The 15,212-nt window shown below is 42.7% G+C and overlaps 2 protein-coding genes across 4 annotated transcripts; both read left to right on the top strand.

Annotated features, from left to right (window-relative positions):
* Positions 1–1,193: 1,193 nt before the first annotated feature.
* mfsd1l (major facilitator superfamily domain containing 1-like) lies at positions 1,194–12,239 on the top strand. 3 transcript variants are annotated; one of them, XM_085284295.1, is made up of 15 exons: positions 2,366–3,991; positions 4,071–4,155; positions 7,326–7,429; positions 7,747–7,847; positions 7,943–8,052; positions 8,136–8,191; positions 8,294–8,437; positions 8,535–8,693; positions 8,775–8,890; positions 9,027–9,127; positions 9,310–9,421; positions 9,652–9,789; positions 9,928–10,067; positions 10,852–10,963; positions 11,060–12,239. In XM_085284295.1, exons 3-15 carry the CDS (start codon positions 7,339–7,341, stop codon positions 11,213–11,215), a joined length of 1,536 nt encoding a protein of 511 aa, XP_085140421.1. In that variant the 5' UTR covers positions 2,366–3,991; positions 4,071–4,155; positions 7,326–7,338; the 3' UTR covers positions 11,216–12,239. The 3 variants fall into 3 exon arrangements, with proteins under 3 accessions (XP_085140422.1, XP_085140421.1, XP_085140423.1); XM_085284296.1 differs by lacking the exons at positions 2,366–3,991; positions 4,071–4,155 and adding an exon at positions 1,194–1,628; XM_085284297.1 differs by lacking the exon at positions 4,071–4,155.
* Positions 12,240–12,409: 170 nt separating this feature from the next.
* LOC146568320 (uncharacterized) lies at positions 12,410–14,841 on the top strand. The gene has a single exon (XM_085284298.1). It carries the CDS (start codon positions 13,539–13,541, stop codon positions 14,163–14,165), a length of 627 nt encoding a protein of 208 aa, XP_085140424.1. The 5' UTR covers positions 12,410–13,538; the 3' UTR covers positions 14,166–14,841.
* The last annotated feature ends 371 nt before the right edge of the window (positions 14,842–15,212 follow it).

Here is a 15,212-nt window from a genome sequence, read left to right as displayed (position 1 = left end):
ATTCAAATAATTAAAAAAAAAAGTTCATTTACCTGTTACTACCACACACCAAATCCGGTCGTTGGTACTTTCTGGCTTGTGTAGCCACTAGGATCCTAGCATCCTAGAGCACTTCTGTTGTGGTTTGTACGTGTTTTGGAGTTTTTATGTGTTTTGGTGTTTGTACATACTTCGGAATTTTTACGTATTTTGGAGTTTTGACGTGTTTTGGAGTTTTTACGTACTTCGGGGTTTGTACATGCTTTGTCTCTAGCGCCCACCGTAAATATACTTTAATTTATTCACTCCACATAAAAGGTAATAAATAAATCTTATAATACTAAAAACAACTATTTACATTTCTACTTTTAACCATTTAAATTTTCAGCTTTTTCCTGTGAAACAAATTAAAAGTGAAACAACACAAAACACTGCAAACCACAACACAATTAAATATAAATTAAAATATGAAAACAAAAAGAGCATGCACATTCTGTAAAGGTCCAGTTTTGTTTATTGATCTAAGCCTGAACAGCTACGCGTAGTGTCCAGTAGAGTAATTTGCAGCCCTTGGAATGCGGAGCGAGGTACATGTTTTAAGTTGTATTTCTTTGCTTAATTGATATTTTGTTGTATTTTCTGCTTTATTTGAGTTCATATTTGTAATAAGCGTCTAAGAAAATGTATTTTGTGTTTCTGTTTGGTTTTCACGGTGCATTGGCGCACCTGGCGCACTGTTAGATTCTGAATGAATCTCAAAGTAAAAATTACTGCACCCGTCGAGGCTCTCTCTATTTCTTCCTTGGTCCGAGGGACTGCTACAGTGAAAACTCGATCGCTGAGTGAAGGCTACTTGCTAGCTCCCATGCCAGATGAGTGCAGCCCGTGCCACGAGCTGGGTCCGTGTGTCAGCTGTGAGAGATTTCTACACCAGTCAAGATCATCTTTGCTTCGTTGCCTACTGTTAGGTATTTTAGTACCATGGTAGCATTTACTGGATATTGTTTTATAGTGACATTATGCAGGAAAACTCTGTCATTCAATAAGGCCCCTTTGTTTTAGTTATTTTTCTCTTTGACCCAAGAATTGATGTGTGAGAATCACAGGCTGGTACAAGGTTGAAATACCACAGAGATCACTCCCTCAGCTACATTAGTTTCTTAATCTTTTAGACGCCTGTTGAAGGCCAAATGGTTTGTTTCAGATTTCACTAATGAAAGAACTCTTTATTTTGTGCCTTGAAAATATGTCGCTGAGATAATCACAATTGTAGCTGAACTGATAAACTACACAAAGGATGCTTCTTCACCCATGGGCAGGAAGACGCTGCCTTATCTTGGTCTGTACTGGTTTAAACTGATAAATCTGCTGTCTTGGGAAGACAACCTGAAGCAGTCTCTGTTTTCTTGTTCTCCCAAGCTGCTCCCGAGCTCGTACTAACACGCTGAATGGCATGCTTGAATATTACTTGAGAATATATTTGACTGTGTTACAGACTAAGGGACATTCTCTGCTGATAGGTGAAGGTACATTCTCTGCTGATAGACGTCCACGCCTCGGAGGAAGTCGATCCACGGATTAGGCCCTGGAAACCGTTTCCTTCACCTACCTCCCCTTTGAACTCTGATGGTCACTTTACGAAGGTGCAGGTATTATGCCCATTAAGGACTTTGCTGATAACAGGACTCTGCACTCTAATTCAGAATTACTTGCCTTAAATATTTTTGTGGTTACAGCCTTAAAGGTATACTGCATTGCACTGAGTAATTACAATCTTTAAATTGTATGGGTTTATTCTTCTTGAAAGTAACGTATATCAGCGGTATTTACAGTTACATTTTGTCTAATATGTGGGTGCTAATCTGTTTATTTATGTGATGTAAACGTCTGATGTGAGCATTGTTTCCAAAAGTAACACTCACGTAAGTTTAAGTCCAGACGTTATCGCATAGAGCAACATACACATTACAGTAACAAAATGTTGAACGCTGCTGAAGAAGCCGACGACTCAGAGCAACAAGGAGTAAGATCCAGCAATCGTGAAAGGCATTTAACTGAAAAGGGTAAAGAAATGCAGGAATATGAGGCAAAGAAAAATGAGAAGGCATTTAACAAAGCTTATGACACTTGGAAGAAGGCAGCTAAAGAAATCAGAACAAAGCTGAAAACTTTCTGCTCACCTGAAGAGCTAAACAATGCCAGTCATGACATAAGAGACAAGCACGCTGTAGTACAACAGCATTATGAACCCGTTCGCCGCAGCCAATCCATGACGCCCGACATTGTTAAGCGAATGGATGCTTGTGCAGTGCTTACAACTGACATTTGTGAAGTTGTTGCTAAACGACAGGAAAATATCGAGCAGCTCTTTAACGATCGCCTTGAAAAGGAAAGAGTACGAGTGATGTTAAACAAAAGGGACTATGGTTCTGTGTTTGGTGATACAAAAACTGAAACGTCGTTCCCAGAGGGTTCAGTTGCACGCTCAAAGGCAGATTCTACTGGCAGTCGTGAGGTGGAAGCAGAAGCTGAACTTGCAGCCAAAGTGGAACAAGCAAAGGCCACACAAGAAATATTGGCACAGGAAACCAAGATCAGCCAAATGGAAAATGCGTGGAAAATAAAGGAAGTGGAAACAAAGGCAAAGTTGGAGGAGGAAAAGACTAAACTTCAACAGTTAAAGGCAGACAGTGAAGTGAAAGTAGCAGCTGCACGAGTAAGAGCCCTTAGCGCTCAAAATGACATTGAAAGCCATGATCAAGTGTCCTGCTACAACTTAGAAAATTCCGCAAATCTCCCCAACAGCGCACCACGGCTCTCTTTAAATCCACAAGCACCAACATTTAGACTAGGGCTGCCACAAACGATTATTTTGATAGTCGACTAGTCACCGATTATTTATGCGATTAGTCGACTAATCAGATCATCATCCACTGGACGTAAAACTACAGCTTATTGCACCAGCAGCATCTGCTCTTATATAACTATCATTAGCTTACAGCTTTAAGCTTTTAAGGTGCTAACTAAAAATAAAGACAAGATGATAGTTTATTCAATTTTAATGAAATTTGCAGATTGTTTCGGTGAAGTTTAATAAACTCCTTGCTATCTAAAATATAACAGGACAACGGAGTATATTCTCCAGCATCTCACACTTCTGATAATCAGCTGTCTGCTTGACGTTTATTCAGCTGTGTAAAAACTATAACTTTAATCTCAGACAAACCGATTTACTCAGGAACAAATAAAATACAAAAAAAAAAAAAAGCCAAACAACAACATTTTTAATTTATCTAAGTGACTCATATATATTTAACCTGAGTAGCGAAAGACGGCGGTGGGTTTGAAAACAATTTGCCGGGAGTCCGGTGTTCTCACCGCGCTAGTGACCTAGCCCCCGGCTAGCTATCGAGCTAGTGGGTAACAGACGTCTCCGAAAACGTCGGAGCGCTTTTGAAAATATGTGGTGTCCTGATAAACTGAGCCGATATTTGAGGTTTACACAGCTACATTCTCGGCTGAAAATATGTTAAACGTTTATTTTGTGACCCAGAAAGAATAATAAGAGTAATATTAAAACTAACTAGCTGCCGCCATTGTTGGAAACTGAGCTGGGCCGCGCTATGAATTCTGGGACACAGCTGCTTCTTCTTCTTCTTCTTCGGGGTTTAACGGCAGCTGGCATCCTTGTACATGCAGTGCTGCCATCTTCTGTTTCAGTCCGTTATTACACTCTTAAATCCTGCTACTTATTCCTGCGTCTTTTGGGATCTTACAAAGCTTCAAACGACGCGTCGACTATTAAATCAGTCGTCGACGATTTTGATAGTCGACGTAATCGTGACTAGTCGACAAATCGTGGCAGCCCTAATTTAGACCTCACAATACTACTCCAGAACGTGAAGAACTTAGCTTAGTTCAAGCCCTCGCTAGCTCTCTTACCCTAAACAGGCTTCCTGTACCTGAGCCCACCATCTTTAGTGGCGACCCCCTAAAGTTTATGGATTGGAAGGTATCCTTTATGGCACTAATTGGTGACAAACCTTTACCTGTGTGTGAGAAAATGTTGTATCTAAAGAGCTATCTTGCAGGTGAAGCACGAAAGGCAGTAGAGGGATATTTCTTCCGCAACAGTGAGCAGGCATACGCAGGCATTTGGAGCGTTTTAGAGGAAAGGTATGGCAGCCCATTTGTTATCCAAAGAGCCTTTAGGGCTAAACTCACAAAATGGCCTAAAATAGCTGCCAATGATCCTAAAGCACTGAGGGAGTTGGCAGATTTTCTCCAAAGCTGTGCAGAGGCTATCCCTCAAGTCAAAGGCCTAGAGATCCTTAATGATTGTGAGGAAAATCACAAGCTTCTAAGAAAACTGCCTGAGTGGATAGTGCAGAGATGGAGCCGCATTGTGGTGGAGGAGCTAGACAAAAGCCAAGACTACCCCAACTTCGCTCGCTTTACAAAGTTCATACAAAATGAAGCTAAAGTAGTTTGCAATCCTGTTGCCTCACCATTCCTAATAAACGAAAGGGCATCAGAAGAGCGGCATGTTAAAAGAGCGAAGGCACTCAGTACTACCATCCAACCAAAGTCTCCACCAATCCCAGTATCTACTTCTAGACCTAAACCCCCATGTTTGTTTTGCAAAGAAGAATCGCACGGCATAGCTAAGTGTCCTGCTTTTGCAGCGAAAACTAGTGATGACAAGAAAGTTTTCATTCAAGAAAATCGTCTCTGCTTTGGGTGTTTGAGGAGGGGTCATGTAACCAAAGAATGCAGAGGACGTCACTCCTGTAGTAAGTGTGGTCGGCGTCACCCCACCTGTCTACACACAGAAAGAGTGAATGAACCTAAAGAAAAGAAAACTGAGGATTCTAAATCCCCAGATGAAGGTGCAAACAAGGAAGTGCATAATGTTATGACTCATGTACTAACAAGGAAACTATCTTCCACATCCAGCATAGTACCAGTATTTGTGTCAGTTGCATCTGAGCCTGAGAAAGAAATACTTACATATGCCCTGCTTGACACCCAGAGTGACTCATCCTTTATTTTAGAGGATTTGGCCTCAGAACTAAATGTAGACGCCCAACCAGTGCAGTTAAAGCTTAGCACCATGACTTCCGTCGACACAGTCGTTGCAAGTAAACTTGCCAACAACTTACAGGTGCGTGGGTTTGATTCTGAGACTCGTGTCCGAATAGAACACGTCTACTCTCGTGACTTTATCCCAGTTGACAAGTCTCATATCCCTACCAAGGAAACTGCACTTCAGTGGCCACACCTTGAAGGCTTAGCTAACAAGTTACAGCCATTACAGAACTGTGAAGTAGGTCTATTGATTGGTTATGACTGCCCATCAGCACTAGCCCCCCTAGAGATCGTCACAGGCAAAATAAACGAACCTTTCGCACAAAGAACCCTACTAGGATGGAGTATTATTGGTTCTGGTAATCCTCACCTAGACAGAGAAGGTAACCAGAGTTATGTGCACAGGATCACAGTCAAAGAAATGCCCATACCATCAGCCACAGAAGTACTCAAAGTCCTAGAGACTGACTTTAATGAGAGAAACTATGAGGATAAGTATGTATCACAGGATGATGTTCGCTTCATACAAATCCTCAGTGATACAATAAAACAAAGATCAGATGGGCACTATGAGATGCCGCTTCCCTTCAAGGGCAATGATCCACCAGCGCTTCCCAACAATAAGAAGTTAGCCACAGTCCGACTGCAACACCTGAAGAAAAGGCTAAAGGCTGATAAACAGTATCATGAACATTACTGTTCCTTTATGAGAGACATTATCAGCAGTGGTGATGCAGAATTAGCACCTCCTTTGTCTGAAGGCAAGACTGCATGGTACATCCCACACCATGGGGTATATCACCCGAAAAAACCAGCCAAGCTAAGAGTTGTCTTTGACTGTTCAGCAAAATTTCTCGGTGTCTCATTAAACGACACTCTTCTCACAGGTCCAGATATGATCAACTCATTGGTGGGGGTACTCTGTCGTTTCAGAAAGGAAAATGTAGCCATAATCTGTGATATCGAGAGAATGTTCCACCAGTTCTCTGTTTGTCCAGACATGCGCAACTATCTGAGATTTCTGTGGTGGCAGGATGGACAATTAGACAAAGAACCCAGAGAATACAGAATGGCTGTACATCTATTCGGTGCCAGTTCATCCCCTGGATGTGCTAATTTCGGCCTGAAATATTTGGCACAACAGTACACAGCAGACTATCCTAAGGCCTCAGAGTTTGTTGAACAGAACTTTTATGTAGACGATGGTCTAACTAGTGTCCCATCAGTTAAAGAGGCACAAGAACTCATCACCGAAACACAAGCACTTTGTAGACTTGGCGGTCTACATTTGCACAAGTTCAAAAGTGATGCGCTTTCCCAGCTGGAACCCTCAGACAGAGCAGACACCACAGAACTGCTTGATCTCAAACCTGACACAACAGCTGAAGGCCATGTGCTCGGCATCCAGTGGTCAATCAAAAATGACACTTTCAGTTTCAAAATAAACACTAAGGACCAACCTCCTACTCGCCGGAGCATACTGTCAGTGATCTCATCCCTGTACGACCCACTAGGGTTCGTAGCTCCCTTCACCTTAAGAGGCAAAGGTATCCTACAGGAACTGTGTCGCAGAGGCATTGAATGGGATGACCCCCTTCCTGACAACTTACGCTCACGGTGGGAGGACTGGAAAGATGGGTTGGAAAGACTAAAATCAAAGGTTGCACTGCCTCCACCAGGAAAGTTTGTGAAAGAGGACTTATATGCAAGGAAACGTTGGCGCAGAGTCCAGTATCTCACTGAGCAGTTTTGGAGTAGATGGAAAAGAGAGTACCTTCTGAACATATCTATGAGACAGAAATGGCACCTACCACGTCGAAATCTTAAAGTCAATGACATAGTCATTATCAAAGAAGACATGCTTCCCAGAAATCAGTGGCAACTGGCTCGAGTGGTTGAAGCTCCAGAAGAAGATGACGGTTTGGTCCGCAGAGTCAAGCTTCAAGTTGGCGATCGGGGCTTAATAAAGAAGCAGGGAACAGCACACAAACCTCACGTAGTTGAGCGACCTGTTCAAAAGCTTGTAGTTCTATTAGAAAATAACTAATTGATGTTTCAATCAATACTGTCACATACTGTACTGTACTGCAAATTTGGGTATTAAGTTGTTTAAATGTACTTACAAAAATAAATGGCCAACATCAAACTATAATCAGTCCAATGAGCAGTACAGAACCCTGATTGTAATTTATATAATGTTTTATTTCTCTAGGACACCTGTAAGTTACTTAGCAACAAACACATACGTTTCTGTCCAGGTGGTTTTAAGATATGAGTTTCCCAGTATCAGCCACAGAAGAAGCGGCTATGATTTTTGACGCTGTTTCTACAACGAAAACGATGGCGCAGCCGGCGGAAAAAGGTACGTCTCACTGCAAAGTTAATTATTAAAAACACAGCAAGTCAGCACAGATTACTGATACGAACCAGACCTCTGCTTGTGACCCTGAACACGCTTCCCTAAAATCTCAGCATTTTATACTTCCACTGGGATTACAGAATTACATACTTTTTTCTCCTTAAAAACAAGCTAAAAACCAAAACGCACAATAGCGCTTTGTTGAAAGCCAAAAATGTCCTCAGACATAAAGACAAGTATTTGTTATATTGATCTGAGGCTGTTGCCTTTTTAAATCACCTGATGTTGCCCTTTCTTTATTGTGCTTCACTGTCTTGCAGCATACTATCGCTTTGTGGTGCTCTTCTTTAACTGTCTGCTGACCTTTGGGTCCTACTTTTGCTTCGACATTCCCAGTGTGTTACAGGATCAGTTCCAAGGGGTGAGCAAGAGGCAGCGCTGCTTACAGATCGCATCAATATTGCACGACTTGATTATCAGGAGGGAAAGACTGATGTTGTTTTTAATGTTTGACAGAACCTGACGTGTCCCAATGCGACAGTGATCAATGGGACAGTGGACTGTGTGGAGGGACTGGGGATGACCCCTCAGCAGTACAATCTTCTCTATGCCATCTATGCTTGGACGTAAGCACGTTAATGCATTGATTTCACTGTGAAAATGCAGAAAAGTGGCTTATCAATGAGAAGCTTCTCTCTGTTATCAACAGGAATGCAGTAGTGGTGATCCTGGCTGGATTCCTGATTGACAAATTAGGAAATCGCTGTAAGTTTTGTTTTATGTTTTCTCTCTGCATGGTCTGCAGTTATTTTTAATCTACTGACAGTAAAATGATGGTACAACCATTTCTTTTGCTCCTCTTTGCAGTCGGTGTGTTTCTCTTCTCTTTTCTCTGTGTTTTGGGCTCATCGCTGTTTGCTCTCGGCTCCCACTTCAAGGGATCTCCCTACTTGCTGCCGCTAATGCTCACCGGCCGTCTGCTGTTTGGATCAGGCACTGGATCTCTGACTAGTAAGTTCTCTTCATGGATATGAACAAATATTCTCTGCAGCATCGCCTTTGAGGAGCATTTCTTAACCACTCAGTTACCTTTCTCCTTCTTCATTAGTTGTTCAGAATCGCATCACAGCCTTCTGGTTCAAAGGGAAGGAGTTGGCTTTGGCTTTCAGCCTGACCGTGGCCCTCTCGCGGCTGGGCTCGGTGTTGAACTTCTTCCTCACGCAGAAGTTTGAAGAAAAATATGGCATGCAGTGGACACTCTGGGGTGGTAGGTGACGAGTGTGTAGAAATCTCAAGGCTTATGGTGTGGTGCCATGTGACCTGGGTTTCTTATGTTATTGTTTCTTAGGCGCACTGTTGTGTGTGCTGGGCTTCACTTCCGCTGTCATTGTCAGCACCTTGGACAAGATTGGAGTGAGACAGCTGGGTCTCGATGGAGCCATCCAAGAAGAGTCTCGCAAAGTGGTACGATCAATATCCTTTAATAATAACAACATGCATACATAACACTGAAGATTAAAACCTTAATTTTTCAGTATTATGGACACACTAGTGATCTGTGTGTGGAGCATCATTTATTGTTGTGTGTTTTTATGTGTAGAGGATTCAGGATGTGAAGCTCCTGTCAGTAAGATACTGGCTGCTGGTTCTCACCATCATGTTCTTCTACAACGGCGTCTTCCCCTTCATTGCTGATGCAAGGTAGAGTTCTCAACATAAAGTGTGAGCATAAAGACTTGTACATGCAGAGCTGCTTTCAGAGTCATCCGTGAAACTTAAACCTGCATTCCTCTAAATACAACAGCACGTATTGCAAGTGATACTAGTGTCACAAACATTTACATCTGTCTTCTTCTTTTTTCTTTTTTTTTTCCATATCCCAGCAAGTTCATCCAGGATAAGTACAGCTACTACAGCCAGGAGGAGGCAGCTTATATTGTGGGAGCAGTCTATGACAGCTTAGTGGTCCTCTCAGCCATCGTGGGCATTCTCATTGTACGTATCTTTAATTTAAACCCAAATCTTATTCCTGTCTTCAATTCAATTTTATTCATACTGCACCAGATCAAAACAACTGTCCCTGTAGGGTGCTTTATATGGTATGCTAAGACCCCCCATGAGCAAGGACTTTGTGACAGTGGGAAGAAAAACTCCCTTTTAATAGGAATAAACCTTCATCAGGTACAGGAGGAATCTTGAAACACTCTCGCTGTCATGCGTTCCAGGATTATGTGGGTCTGCGGGGAGTTTTTGCATTGGCGAGCGCCGTCTTCACGCTGCCCGTGTTTGGACTCCTGGCTTTCACTTTTGTCCCTCCTCTGGTTTCAACCATATGGCTGGGAGTCACCTACTCCTTTGCTGCTGTGAGTGCGGATTTTTTTTTTTAAATTCATTTTTGATAAATAAAATCTTAGACGTCAGAGTTAAAATGGTAAATTATTACAATGAATTAATGTATTTTCTAGTATGTTAAACTTGTTGCTGCCTGTGTGGCATTCCAGGCCAGCATGTGGCCGTCTATTCCCCTTGTCATACCTCAGGCAACTCTGGGAACTGCCATGGGCCTGGCCACCTCCGTACAGATGTTTGGGGTCGGGATCTCCAATCTCATTGTTGGACAGATACTAGGCACCAAGTCCAGGTGGGGAGAACCTGACATTAGAATCTCATTGCAGTGCACTTGTTTAGAAGGTACCATGAAAGCTGCAGCAATCGCTTCAGAGTGTCGGGTCAGAACATTTGTTAATGTTCACATGAGTGTGGAACAAAACAGCAGAGTCCAAGTTGTCGTTCTTCATATTTAAAATTGAGAAGTATGTGTGTGTGTGTGTGTGTGTGTGTACAAAGCATAATAATGCAAACCAGTTACACTTCAAATTACATCATACACATAAAGATACAGCTGAGCTGTACTCAAATGCAGTATATAAATAAATAAGCTGGCATATTACTTCAGACTGGTTATGTAAACCTAAAGTCAGATAATATGAATTAACACACATACAGCTATGCAATGAAAGCAACTTCACACTATTTAACATCCAGTACACAGAGCACAGAAACAACAAATCTCTCTGCTAGAAGCTAGTCAGTAATAAAATCTGTTATGTTAGCGAACTGCCACTTATGCAGAACCTCATTTAAACAGAAGCACAAAGAACTGCTCATATGTCATCAAACACGCTAAACATGGCTAAACAAAAACATGACTAAGTGAAGTACATCTTTAAACATACGGTCTCATGAGCACACGCACTGTCAGTTGTTTAGCTGCTGTTTGTCTCTGAGATGAAGCTGCCCACATGCACACCTATGGTGCATTCAAGGGTACATGGGAAATCCCACACACAATTCTACCTTTTTGTACAGCACTAATTGTCCTTCCAGTCTTGTTTAGCTCTGCAGTTTCTCCATTTGTGTTGCAGTGAAACTAAGATCCCGCTGTGGCGTTGGCAGAGGATGATGATCTTCATGTTGGCCAACACCATCAGCTGCATTGTGACCTCAGTGCTGCTTAACGTTGTTGATCACAGACAGGTCAGACATCTGAGGTTACCTCATTTGGTTACCTCATGACTTTATTTTCTCGAAACACTATCAGCAGAAAGTTAATGATGCCCCCCACCCTTACAGGACGGGATCCTCAACAAGACAACCAAGAAGTCAGGGCAGGCACAAGAAGGCTCCAAGAACTCGGGCGCAGAGAAACTTGAAGTGAAAGCCGCTCACCCAGGCAGAGGAGAGGAAGAGCCAAATGAACAGAAAGGAAAAAGTGCACACTTTCTTTAGTAAAGTAGAAGTACAGATACCTGGGTTAAAATAAAATACTCAATTAAAAGTTGAACTACTGAAGCAAATTTTTTACCTAAGCAAGAGAGAAAAAGTACAGGCTCTGAAATGTACTCAAAGTAGGCAAGTAAAAAGTTCTTGAAGGACAATTCTACTGAATTGTCCTTCAAGAACTGTTAAAATGACAATCAATCTAATTGAAACAGCTGCATGTTACAGATGTGGCCTCAAAGATTTGTAGTTTAGATTTAAAAGCACTTAATGTAATGAACTCAGTCATTTTCCATTCGTTCTGCAGTTTGTTCCAAGCTAAGGGTGCTAAATGAACAAAAGCTCTCTTACCAAATTCAGTTTGGGCAAATATACCATTTATACTGTCTTTACACTAGACAGTATAATGTTGGAATTCAGTGAATGAATCTAAGCATCACTACTATAAAGGGACTGAGTAAGGTGCTGCTGAAATGGTGGTCAGCAGTATTTCTCATGTCAGAGATAACAGAACTACCATTAAAGTCAACCTCAGGTCCTTGGTCGCCTCCCTGACTGAGATACTTCTTGCAAGAAAAGCATGTGAAGAGTCCTGCCAAATCAAAAGGTCTTCTACTTCAATGTTCTTTAAGTCAAAGTGTTCCTGAATGCTTCTGAAGTCATTTTGTAAGCGTGGATTTTCTTCGATGTCATGTTATTCGTCTTCACATGCAGTGAATGAGTAACTACCATCTACTTAGGTATGTGTCTGCTTGTTTGTTTGTTTTTAAGCAATATTTAACTCATTACCACAGGTTGATTTCACTCAGGTTATTAAATGACAGATTTTCATTTATTTGACTTTATCTACAGGACATAAGTAGATAATTCAATTTTAAAACACATTTTATCTCTGCTGAAATAGCTATAATAACTACTGCCATGAATAACTGTGTGGACATTACTGCTGTTACTAAATCATGTTATATACACTGAACAAAAATATAAACGCAACACTTTTGTTTTTGCTCCCATTCCCCATGGGATGGACGTAGAGACCTAAAATTCATTCCAGATACACAATATAACCATCCCTCCCAAACAGTGGTCACAAATCAGTCCAAATGTGTGGTAGTGGGCACATCTGCTATATTGAGATAATCCATCCCACCTCACAGGTGTGCCACATCAGGATGCTGATCTGACATCATGAGTAGTGCACAGGTGTACCTCAGACTGCCCACAACAAAAGGCCACCCTGGAATGTGCAGTTTTGACTCACAGCAAAATGCCACAGATGCCACAAGCAATGAGGGAGCGTGCAATTGGCATGCTGACAGCAGGAATGTCAACCAGATCTGTCGCCCGTGCATTGAATGTTCATTTCTCAACCATAAGCCGTCTCCACAGGCGTTTCAGAGAACATGGCAGCACATCCAACCGGCCTCACAACCGCAGACCTCGTGTAACCACACCAGCCCAGGACCTCCACATCCAGCAGGTTCACCTCCAAGATCGTCTGAGACCAGCCACCCAGACAGCTGCTGGAACAATTGGTTTGCACAACCAAACAATTTCTGCACAAACTGTCAGAAACCGTCTCAGGGACGCTCAACTGCATGCCCGTCGTCCTCATCGGGGTCTTGACCTGACTCCAGCTCGTCGCCGTAACAGACTTGTGTGGGCAAATGCTCACATTCGATGGCGTCTGGCACGTTGGAGAGGTGTGCGCTTCACGGATGAATCATGGTTCACATTGTTCAGGGCAGATGGCAGCTGAGAATGTCCCAGTTCTTGCATGGCCAGCATACTCACCAGACATGTCACCCATTGAGCATGTTCGGGATGTGCTTGACCGGCGTATACGACAGCATGTACCAGTTCCCACGAATATCCAACAACCTCGCACAGCCATTGAAGTGGAGTGGACCAACATTCCACAGGCCACAATTGACAATCTGATAGACTCCATGCGACGATGTGTTGCACTGCATGAGGCAAATGGTGGTCACACCAGATACTGACCGGTTCTGGGTCCCCAGACCCCCAATAGTGCAAAAAACTGCACATTCCAGGGTGGCCTTTTGTTGTGGGCAGTCTGAGGTACACCTGTGCACTACTCATGATGTCAGATCAGCATCCTGATGTGGCCACACCTGTGAGGTGGGATGGATTATCTCAATATAGCAGATGTGCCCACTACCACACATTTGGACTGATTTGTGACCACTGTTTGGGAGGGATGGTTATATTGTGTATCTGGAATGAATTTTAGGTCTCTACGTCCATCCCATGGGGAATGGGAGCAAAAACAAAAGTGTTGCGTTTATATTTTTGTTCAGTGTAGTTATGGATGTTAATTAAAAGATTTAATGATCTTGCAGGCCAACAGGTTAACCCACAAATGTTGGCAAATGGAGATCAGGAACCTGCTAATGGCTTCCTGAACGATCTGTATCTCGCTCTCCGTGATTATTGTTGCTATCTAGATGAGCTAATAGCTTCAGTACTGGCACAATATGACAATTACCTTTACGGGGACGAAGATGATGACGATGATGACGACGACGACGACGATGTTCAAAATATTCATGTGAGGGACAACGGTGACAACGATGAACAGCACGGGGATCACAATGCTGTGGTTGTGATCATTTTCAATGTTGGTGGCATTGAAAATGAGGAGGCATTTGAAGGCCGCATGGATGTTCGCCAGTACATCCCAGAAGAGGACCCTCAGCCAGGTGTTTCCAGGAAGAGGTCTAGAGAGAGGGATGAAGAAGATTTAGGACCAAACAAAAGAATGAGATGGAGCGATGATGACTCTGAAGTATTTGAAGATGCGCACGAAGAGCTTGATCATGAAATTGGAGGCTCGAGGAAGCGTTCCCGAGAGGATTTTGAGGAAGAAAAGCAATACTTGCCTGTGTGCAAACTTCAGAGGTGTTCAATTGAGTCGACCAGCAGCAATGAAGACTAAGACTACTTCGACGGGTTTTTTCAGTATCCTTTCAGTAATCTGATGGCCTACTCAGGTGATCCTGAATCCTCTATGCTGCAATAAGCTGGGCATACACTGTGCTGCGATTTTTCAGTCGCGTTATTCGGCTCCTGATCAAACTGTAGGATTGACTCGCAGGGGTGAGAAGTTTGATCAAGGCCAAACTCGGGACGATCCCCAAAACGATCGCACGACTGAAAAATCGGCTCAAAATGGGCCAAAAATCGCACAGTGTATGCCCAGCATTAGGCTGCCGGGGGATTCCCATGATGCACTGGGTGTTTCTTCTTCACCCACTATGTTTAATAGACCTCTCTGCACTGAATGGTACTTGTTATTAACCTCTGTCTCTGTTCCATGTCTTTATACTATTTTCCTTGCCCCTCCCCAACCGGTTAAGCCTAGTTACCACTGGAGATGGCAGAACAAACTGGCGAGGAGTAGCAGGCAGCGCTGGTTTAAGAAGCCCTCCTGCTGATTGTTTGCAGATGAGGCCCAGGTGAGATGCTGGAAACTCCACCTCTGAAGTGCGGACACAGTATCCCCATTCCAAGTGGAAAAGCCCCTCAGACACTTCCATGGTGCATGACAAGAAGGATGAGAAAGCATTCATGGTCCATCCATCCGTCCGTCAGCGTAATGCCTAAAAGTTTATTCAGATGTAAATGTATTACATTTTTAAATAAAGATCATCAGTGTTTTTAATGACGCTGCATTTCATTCACGTGTCTCTATTGGACAGTGTTGTAGAAGTTACAGAAGACAGGAATCAGTTCCAGCTTGGCCTGACATTTGATCACTAGTGATGTGTGATACCACTGATTTCCTTTCCGATCCCATACCACGTAAAATTCAGGGTGGTATCGACGATACTGCTCCGATACTTTGTACAAAAACTTTACTCTTTTATTGTATCTCAAATTATAGCGTCATAATCATTACAGGACATCAGATTACTTGTTCTTATCACTTAATAATGCAGAATTCATCATATAGAAATCAAAAACCTGAAGTTGTGCACTATGT

The sequence above is a fragment of the Mchenga conophoros genome, linkage group LG8, assembly GCF_057382185.1.
Source record: "Mchenga conophoros isolate Kocher_MC1m ecotype Shallow Benthic linkage group LG8, M_conophoros_male_GT1.1, whole genome shotgun sequence".
Classification (NCBI taxonomy): domain Eukaryota; kingdom Metazoa; phylum Chordata; class Actinopteri; order Cichliformes; family Cichlidae; genus Mchenga; species Mchenga conophoros.
Note: the sequence above shows the minus strand (reverse complement) of the source record. Positions and strands in the feature narration are given on the sequence as shown.

What these genes read in the sequence shown, in the direction of transcription:
- mfsd1l (XM_085284296.1), top strand. Translation starts at nt 7,339, where the DNA reads ATGAGTTTCCCAGTATCAGCCACAGAAGAAGCGGCTATGATTTTTGAC. An exon ending in TACAGGATCAGTTCCAAGGG is followed by an intron (nt 7,848 to 7,942) that starts GTGAGCAAGAGG and finishes AATGTTTGACAG; the next exon opens with AACCTGACGTGTCCCAATGC. An exon ending in CCATCGTGGGCATTCTCATT is followed by an intron (nt 9,422 to 9,651) that starts GTACGTATCTTT and finishes CATGCGTTCCAG; the next exon opens with GATTATGTGGGTCTGCGGGG.
- LOC146568320 (XM_085284298.1), top strand. Translation starts at nt 13,539, where the DNA reads ATGTTAATTAAAAGATTTAATGATCTTGCAGGCCAACAGGTTAACCCA.